The 10,419-nt window shown below is 36.4% G+C and overlaps 1 protein-coding gene across 1 annotated transcript in view; it reads right to left on the bottom strand.

Annotated features, from left to right (window-relative positions):
* Positions 1-298: 298 nt before the first annotated feature.
* LOC149197777 (receptor protein kinase-like protein ZAR1) overlaps positions 299-10,419 on the bottom strand; it is a 69,055-nt gene continuing 58,934 nt past the window's right edge. Inside the window, 1 exon segment of the mRNA XM_089408789.1 lies at positions 299-462. Within this exon segment, the coding sequence (XP_089264915.1) occupies positions 299-462 (164 nt within the window).

The following is a 10,419-nucleotide window of genomic DNA, read 5'->3' as shown; positions in this document are numbered from 1 at the left end:
TAAATAAACGCAAAACAATTTTAATAAAACAATTCAAACAATAAAAACAAAACATAAAAAAAAAAAAAAAAAAATATAAAATAAAATAAAATTAAAAAAATAAATAAAATATAAAATAAAAAATAAAAAATAAAAAAAATAAAAAAATCAAACATTCAACAACGCAAGTGCATTAAACAGCGAACCCTATCTTAAAAAAAAAAAACAAAGATTAAAACAAACAAACAAGAACAGTCGACAGTGTACGGAAGGAATTTGTGAAAGGTTCAAGATGGAACATTCAAGGCTGCATCGACAGTCACCAAGAATCGCAGATTCTTCCTCTGTGCATTGTCGCATCGATGATTTGTGAAAGACGTTGGATCACCATTAGACTGCTCCAGAAACGCAAAATTGGCAAAGCTGCCTCATCATGCACTAGTATCCACCCATCTCCCCGCCCACTGTTCATAAACCTGCAATCTGCAACAACAAACCAAAACCAAAACGATAAGCAACAAATAAATGAAAGCGCAATAAACTAAAACATAATTCTTATTTCTTTGTTTACATATTTCGAAAGCTGGGATTCTCTTTCGTCATTAATTCTCACACCTAATTTGGGATACTATGCGGATGTTGATTAAAAAAATATCGGCCAAAATCCACGGGTTGTTACATTATCTTTGGCATCTCAAGATAGTAGGAACGAAATCCCATTAGTATCACTATTTTTATGGATTCGCCTTCCTAAATTGAGATTAAATGATTATGTTGTTGCTTATTAGAAGGATCCCTTCCTTGCTGGCTACGAGTTTTTCTCCATCGCTTCTCTTGGAGGAAGCATTCTTATCATGAGATATAAACAAATCTAGTCAAAAGAGGTAATGAAACCACCGTACCATGATATTATTTTAACAACTCTTGCTACCTTTCGCAGGGAATTTTGGTAATCTACCTAAACCTAGTTTCCCTCTGGAAATCTGTGATCATCATCGTAGCCTGATATGAACTAAATGAAGAAGTGTGTAAGCAGATCATTGGGAATGAAGCAAGAAGCAAGGAAGGCAGAGGCACTATCAAAAAAGGAGTTCAGATGATTTACGCTCACCTGTCTGTTGTATCCATCGGACAAATGTGCAGGAAGGCAAGGCAGGAGGGATCACTCAGCAGATTGTAGCAACATATTTTCCCATGGAAAATATAAGAGAGAGAACCAATTGGCAGATATATAAATACATTATTGAACGTTGTGATAATAGCAATCCCGTGCAGCAATCAAACGTAAAATCTTCAAAACGGACATTCTCCAAAGATGTAAACAATGTCATCAGTTTCTGCGATATGCAAATACAGTAGCCTTAATGCAAATCACTGATGAGAATCAAAACACAACTCATATTTCCTTTCTTGTCCGGCGCACTTGTAAATTGGGTTGGATTATCTTTAAAAGAAAAACTCAGTCTGGAGCCCTGAATGTACTATGCTAAGCCATGAGTTACATTTTATTTTGATATATACCGTTTTATAACATTTTGCTTTTAGGATTTTTGTTGATACCAGCCACTCAAAGGAGATGTTTGACTCACAAAGGATTTTGCATCAAAACGAAACTAGAAATTGGCCCAGGAGCTTTATGTCGATTCTTATGCTTATGTTGGATTTTATGTCAGAAGCTGATTGTTTTCTCATGCTCACTATCTCCATTTTACACACTACTTCATTACACTAATGTTCATGATGCCAGGATTTTCTGCTCTACAATTGAATGCTTTGAATATTCCACTATATCTGATGTTGTACAGGTCCAATCTTGCAGAGAAAACTTTAGTGACATGAATCAGCAAGAAACTAAAGATTTGCTAGCGCCGAGACAGTATTCCTATACTTTGCAAAGCATGCCAAGGAATGGAGATCTGACTTTGATTTTGCCTGTTTTGTTTTCTTTTTGCCTTTTCTTTTGCTGTGTATTATCAACATAAAATAAAATAAAATAAAATAAAAAATAAAAAAAACCCATGAAAATTGCAAATGGACTTTTTAATAAATTCCTGAAAACAATATGAATGCATGTTTTTACACTTAACACTAATTTGTTTTCTTGAAGTCACTTTGACAGCCATCGATGATGAAACCAGCGCGGGCGACAAGTTTCGGAAATAATAGCATTTTGTTGCTGAAGTGATTTTCAAAGATCACAGAACTTTTTGAGAAACATGCTTTGATAAACAGCTTGAAGGAGCTGTAACTCGTGATAAACATCATGACGTTTGTTGTTATCCAGAAACTATTTGTGCCTCTTGATGTTTGTTGTTACACAACAACCATGCTGATACACCAACATTTCCACTTTTTCCATTATCCATGCTGTGACACTGTAACATTTCTCCTTCAAAGCCGATTGACCATCCTGGTGTTCAAGCCTATTTTCCATTACCTTATCTTTCACGACTTCATGCACGCCTATTTTTCTGAATCACATACATTCCTTTATCCTTTTCAGTTTATTTCCTTCTAGTTTGCCTTCTGAATAAAACTTATTCCCTTTCCATGATTACATTGCCTTGTTTTCTCGCCATGCTGATCCACACTGCTTGCCCGTGAGTTCTTTCCATTTATAGTCCTACCAAATATTTTTGTACAAACTCGTGTTGACTGATGTGGGATTCCTTAAGGCCCACCTTTCAACAAGTCTTGCCCCATCGACATCAGCACCTTATCTGGGAAATAGACTAGAGTTCATTTTGGGTACCTTGAGACTTGCATGCCTCAATGGCAAGTTCTCTCGCTGACAATCATGGGAATACATCAATGTCCCTTGATCGTCAGATCTTGCAAATGGCTCGACGTCAACCCCTTTATTCGCATTTCGCAAGATGTACTCAGGTACCTTGGCACTCATTGACATCAATGGTGAGTTTGCCTCGCATTGGTTAATGGCATGCATCAATGGCCAGTAATCCAATGATCTCTTTTCATGCTCGACATCAACACATTCTTTCACATGATTAGACTTGTACCATCAGTTTTGTAGCAGACGAAGACTATACACTTTTTCACGACTCCCTGTTACAGCAGCATGAATTCTGATCTATGAGAGTACCACAGTTCCACTTTCAACGTTTATCTTTTCCATGATTCAGCATCAGCAGTTTAGATTCCTTCATTTCCCAGGATCCAGTTACAACAACATCAGTCACATTTTCCTGATCCAACAGCAGCAACAGCTACATTCCTATTGCATAGTTCATCATTCTTGGGTAAGTAGAGGTATGTTGTTTTCTAATATTTAATCATGCAATTCCTTATATGCTAACTTGAATATTTTGGAAAATTCCCTCACATGCTACATTTCCTTTCATGAGCCATGTCAAGTTGCATGAGGACATGCAACCAATTTAGATTGGGGGGGGAACTATATTCACTACATATTCACTACCATGATTCCATTTCTTCACCACTATCACTTCATTTTTTTTTTCTCATTTACCATTCACCAACATTTATTTTCCAATGATACTTTGTTGCACTTTGCTTCATATGCAATATTTGCATGCTTCATTAATATTACAAAAGGGATTTCTTATGCACATTATGATTTCCAGTGAGTGTTTACATTATTATTGAAGAAAAGAGAACATAAAATGAAATGAATGTTGTTAACACAAGAACCAACATTCTTTGTATTCATGGTTGTCACACAAGAACCAACCATAAGAAAATGTAAGTTGTTACTCATGTCTTTCACATATCTTGGAAACATTCATTATTAAAAGACATCGTCATGTAAAGCCAAAGTTCAAGATGCCAAATTTTCTTAAAGAGACCCATGCATGGTTGCATGAGGACATGCAACAAGTTCAGTTGGGGAGGATGTTGGGACTCAGAAATGTCATATTTTCATCCACCTTTTTCTTCACTATTCCTTACATTTCATCATCCCATTAACCTTTTATCATATCATTTTCATAAATACATTTGGGTTTCACCTTCTTATTTTCCATTTTATTCATTTTTGTATTACAAGTGAATTTATGATTAAATATTAGAAAATATACATATTTTTATATATATCTCAAGAATATGTGAGTTTTGTGATGTGTAGGAAATATGTGAAGAATTAATTCCAAGAGACTTCTCAAATATCTCCTCCACCATATTAAGGAGATAATTATTCAAGTCTATTCCTAAGGAGAAGATCATGGAAGATTTGGTTGGCATATCTTATCCAAGATATGTGAGAGATGTGTGGAGGATTCAAAGGGATCATATTTTGTAATAATGGGAAAGTAGTTGAGAGTGCTTGAGAGAATATTGGATATGTAATTATGAGATGGTTATCTTCTTCATGTATCTAAGAGAGTGCTCTCTCTTCATTTGGAGGAATAGAGATTAGCTTTAAGAGATAGTTTTGTAATTAGGAGAAGGGGATTCTTAGCTTTGATTCATATTCTTTTATTGTTACACTCTCATGATTTGTTATTTGGTTCTTGTAATATAATTTAAGATATCTTTATTGTTGTGAGCTCAAATATGTTGTTTGTCATTCAAATTCTTCACATGTTGTATTGCTTTTCCCTTATGAAATGTCTTGCTTTTATAGTTAATGTTTCAATGCCTTCCTAGATTAATTTGATTTCAGTAATTTAGATTAGATTAGATTGGATTAGTTCCACTTCGGTCCTGCATATATAGTGCATGTGCCTCGTAAGCCTACGAACCTCGGATTGACAAATTAAATAGTTGGGCAAGTACTACAACAGAATTAAACAATAATATTTTCACCCAATAGGTTGTTTGAATGGATGGTGATGTGATGCAGGAGCATATGGACTTAGCCAGCAATGTGATTGTATGTTCACGTGTTGTGGCTAACAAGAGATGAATTTCATTGGCCTGAGTGGTCAAAAATCAGTTTTAGTAGAGAGGGTTGGATCTCTCGAATTGCTCTTTATCTCAATTATTGTAATAATTAGAATATTATATTATTTTTAGAATAAGAGATAAGTTGTTAGTATAGGTGTGTATCAAATCTTGAGAATAGGGATTTAATGGTTGAGTTGATAAAAATAGGCATCGAGTTGTCAATGCAGTTAGGATAGGATTTGATTCATAAAAGAGGAAAGAATGTAATGACAAAGAGATTAGATGATCGAGAATAGACTGAGTAAGTGAGAGTTTGAGTGAGAGATAGGGTTTGAGATTGAAACAGAGGTCAGACAAACTGTTGTAATTGAGCTGAGAGGGCCAAGGCTGTAATTTCCATTTTATTGAATAATTGATTGAAGTGAGGCGTGGACGCACTGTTCTAGTGCAGAAATTCATTTGTAGTTGTGTATCATCATTCTGGACCCTAATCGGGTATTTTTCTCTGTTTAAACATATTATTTATAAATCACAGTTAATTAGTGTTAAGCGTTAATTCTGAGCTTAAGCACTAAACCTTTCCTTAAGCGTCTTTCTTAAAGTATGAATTGAGAACGTGGGTTGTATTTGATAAGTGGGAAGCAATATCTCGCGTGCCCAAAAGGTCATAAATGGTATTTGGAAAATTCATGTGATCAACCTTAGCAGTCGACACGTAGCACGAGAAAACCACTTTTCTTGCGTGCTCTCGACCTGATATCAGTCGTGCAAGAATTTGCACGAGATTGCACGACAGCCATTCGATTGGACGAGTCACATCAACGGTGGAGATCGTCTGGGATAGTTGGTGAGTGGATGACGCGATATCCGTCGGATCTAGAGAAGTGAGATCAATGGCACGGATTGCAATGCTTGATAAAAGAAGAAGTCAATGAGGGACCGACAGTGATTGGACAGATAAGTGGGACCCTCAGGGGGAAAATCCACGTACATAATCTATTTGTGCACAATTGATTGGTTACAAAGTTAACCAGTAGTCTAATTCCAGACTACCAGCCCATTTCCATCAACCTCCTACGTCATGATGCCATTCGGACTGTGTAATGATCTGACCACATTTATGAGGGTAATGAATGATTTGTTTATGACTTTTCTTGATAATTTTGTGCTTGTATATTTGGACGATATTCTTGTTTATAGTAGGACATGGGATGAACATGTATGTCATGTGAAGAAAGTGCTTGATGTTTTGAAGAATGAAAAATTGTATGTAAAATTGTCAAAGTGTGAGTTTGGGAAGACCTCTCTCATTTATTTAGGTCAAATAGTCGATAATGGGTAGTTGAAGATAGATCCCTCTAAAGTAGATGAAATTATGAAGTGGCCTAAGCCCACAAATGTTACAGAGGTCCGAAGCTTTTTGGGTGCGGTACAGTATTGGAGAAGGTTCATTGTGAACTTCTTTGTTATCGTAGCCCCCTTACATGCATTGACAAGTGTGAAGCAGGCCTTTCAGTGGGGAGGAAAGAAGTAAAAAATCCTTTGAAATGCCGAAAGAGAAGATCAGCACAACACCAGTGCTATCCTTATCATACCTTCAGCAGCCTTTTGAGATTGAGATAGATGCCAGTGGATATGCCATGGGCGCTGTATTGATGCAGCAAAGGAAGCCTGTATGTTACCATTTAGAGACTTTCTCCCAGGCTGTTGTGAATTATCCCACATACAACAATGAGTTGTACACCTTGGTTTAGAGTGTAAAGAAGTGGAAACACTACTTGACTGACAAGGAGACCATCATCCATACAGATCATTATCCCTTGCAGTACCTTCAGGAACAAACCAAGCTTCAACAAGCTTTTCATTTCAGATGGATGGGATTCCTCAAACAGTTTCATCTGGTAATAAAATACAAGAAGGGAACCAACAACAAAGTAGAAAATATGTTTTCTCGCCCTCCTATTTCTACATCTGTAGTTTTTCAAAATGCTTCTTTATCATTAGAAAGTTATGTTGAACAATATGCTAACGATAATGATTTTAAAGAGATTTATGCAAAACTGACTCGTGGATCGCAGGTGGACAATTATTATTTGCAGGGAAAACTATTGTATCACCTTGGAAAAATGTGTATACCCATTGATGAAAGGGTACGTGTAATCCGAGAGGCTCATACCTCTCTTATGTCTGGTCATTTTGGGGTTGAAAACACTTTATGTCATTTAAGGAGGTTTTTTTTTGGCCTCATATGAAAAACAATGTGACTCATTTTGTAAAGGGTTGTGTGTTGTGTTCTGTTTCAAAACCCTCTAATAGAAAACTTGGGCTCTACAAACCAATCCCTATTCTGAGTTGACCATGGGAAAGTGTTTCCATGGATTTTGTAGGTGGTTTTCCTATGTCTAGGAAAGGTCACAACTATTTGTAGGTTGTCATGGATCGTTTTAGTAAAATGTGTATTTTAATTCCTTGTAAAAATCAGGTCACTGTTGAGAACACTAATCTTTTCTTTCAGCATGTCTGGGTCCATTTTGGGTTGCCCATATCTATTATATCATACTGAGACTCTCTCTTTCTTGGAGAGTTCTAGACCAGCATGTGGAGGATGATTGACACCAAGATGAAAAGAAGTACGAAATTTCATCCACAGATTGATGGGCAGACAGAGGTCATCAACTGCAACGTGGTACACTTGTTACAAGGCTATTTTGGAAAAAATCCCAAGTTGTGGGATGGAAAACTTCCTTATGTGCAACATGCATAAAATCGAGCAATACATTCATCCACACAGAGCTCCTCGTTCAAGACATGTTTTGGTTATCTACCAAGGGATCCCTTAGACATGGTCTTTGGGAAAGATGAGGATGGAAATGGATGAGGTGAGAGGGACAAAGCACAAAATTTTATTAAGTGGATATAGGTGATTCATTAGGAAGTACATGAGTAGTTGGAGAAGAGTTAGGCTTGGTGTAAAGCTCGACATGATAAGCACCGAGTTGACCATCAATTTCAAGTTGGGGAAAAGGTATGGCTCCACATCAATAAGGATATAATGAAGGGGGAAGGGAAGAAATTGAGACCCATTCAATATGGTCCCTTCAGCATATTGGCAAAGATTTGAGACAATTCTTTTCATCTTGACTGGCTTGCTTATATGCAAATGCACTCAGTAGTGAATGTTGAACACCTAAAGCTTTATGAACCTCCATTGATTATGGATATCGAAGAGGTTGCACAGATTCCTATAGTTGCCGATTTTGCACCAAAGTATCCAGACAAGTTGCCCAAATATATCATACTCGACAGGAAAATCAAAACTTCACGATGGGGAGATGTGGAGTACATTCGTCTTGGCTTCAGAGGAATGCATTTGAGTAAATCTCGATGGATGGAGAAATAAAAAGTGAGGGAGAAATTTCCTCACTTGCCAATTGACTAAAAAGGATTTTGGTGGTCCAAAAGCTCTTAGTGGGGAGGATTGATCCAGGTGGATCTTTAAAAAGTACTAGTGTCATGGTAAAAAGGCTCAAAATTCAAAGTGGTAGAATATATATAAACTCAGCATCAGTTTACAAAAAAAAATTCGGCGAAGATCACATGAGACATCATTTGTCGACGCGTTTCGAACCAACCAGTGTGGTTCATCGTCAGGACAAGTTGAAGAAACAGATCCAGCTTAGCATGTTAAATAGTCTGAGCAGAGACTCCAACGGCTAAATCGACCAACGGCTAATTTTGACCTACGGTCCATAGGTCAAATACTATTCATAATTTAATATTATTATTATTAATAAATTATTCATCAATTATTATAAAATATATATTATATAGTTGAGGTTAAAATTTTTATTAAACGGTTAGTTAGAAAAGGTAAATTATTTGATTTAATAATATAAGTAATTATTTATACTTAATATTATATTGGTAAAATAGCCTTGATAATAATATATTATTAATATTAGTAGTGAAAATATTATTATTAATTTAATATTATTAATATTAATATTATTATTATTATTATTTATGGAAAAAAAAAAAAGTTAAATTAAGTAAGATATATAGATAAATTATTTAGTTTATTTATCTAAATTATTTATTAATAATTATATATATATATAAATATGTATATAAATATATTAATAATCTTAGATAAAGTTAGGTAAAAGACCGATGAAAAAAAAATAAAAAAAAATAAAAAAAAAACGCATCAGATCAAAGTGCTTGTCATCCCGATTCTAACGATATGAACGACACTTGAATTTGTGCTCATATGAAGAAGTTAGAGCAAGTCAAAGTTCAGATTTGACTTGGACATGTGGCAGGAGAAGATGACGTGGAAGAACTCTCATCGAATGGGGAAGAACCAAGTGGCATGCCACCATTGGCCTCGCATTTCATAGATCATAGAAGGAAGAGGTCTGTGGTTAAGGAAATCAGCCCAACACTATCGAGTTGTGATTTGCGATATCACAGTCGTGGATCAGATGCAGGTTAGTGGTAAAGAATCGACGCCAGGCCAAAGACAAAGTACAATGTGATGATCACAATCACACATCGAAAAGGGAAGGAATTATAGAATCATCCCTTGATAGTTAGGGTTGCGATTGCGATATCATAATCGCGTATCACACACACTGCATTCATAAATCGTAAGACACCCCTGGCTCCACCAATTGCAATTTGTGATGATTCTATCAGATTTGATATATATTATGTATTGCAGTTTATAATTGTCATCGAGTCCGCCTATTATTGCAAATCACTCATCGTTTTATTGCCTGATCAGGTGCTCAATATTTAGCTCAAAAATCAAAGTTCTTAAAATGGCTCAAAGCCTAAACGACCGCATCCATCTCGAAAAAAAGATCCTAACACAACTCGTTTCACTGAAAATCGAGTTCGTATGAGGAAGTTATTGAGTTTTGTTCGCTTTGCTAAACATGCAAAATTTGCAAAAAAAAAGCCCAGTCATTGCACAATCAGCAGCAGCCCGTACTGTTGACTGGCAAGTGACTAGGCAGAGTCAACGGATAGTAAAAATCTAATCATAGTGTGATAAGTGTCGTGTTCTTATTGGGTTTCAAATGGATGACATGGTAGGTTATCAGTGGTTGGAACAGGACCAATGAGGAGGGGACAAGTGGCAAGCCCGCAGGCCACCATGTGTCCCTCCCCAAAGGTCGGGCTTGACACAGTTCAACAAAAATATTATGGAGGCGTCGAGGGTTCGACCTAGTGACCTCCTACCTGTAGACCAAGACTCTGTACCATCTCTGCTACGTTGGTTCTTAACCACTATAGTGGATTGTTTATATTTAAACTGTAATGGTTTTTGGGATGGCGGTTAGGAGGGCCAACCCACAGGCTATCCCTCCACATGTGAACACCTAACATCTATTAGTTGTGGTTAATATTAAGGTCAGTTGACCCAATGGCTCAAGCAAGACCATTACCCTGACGGTTAAGCACAAAACATGTGAACGCAACTACGGTTACACCAAACAGTTATGCAACAGCTCCACAAACCAACAACACAACGGTTAGTGTATTCATATTAACACTTCTACATGATCG

Source organism: Pinus tabuliformis, chromosome 2_2 (genome assembly GCF_031772625.1).
Source record: "Pinus tabuliformis cultivar Carrire ecotype Pingquan chromosome 2_2, CPIR1, whole genome shotgun sequence".
Classification (NCBI taxonomy): domain Eukaryota; kingdom Viridiplantae; phylum Streptophyta; class Pinopsida; order Pinales; family Pinaceae; genus Pinus; species Pinus tabuliformis.
The sequence above is the reverse complement of the archived record's forward strand: the minus strand, read 5'-3'. Positions and strand labels throughout refer to the sequence as shown.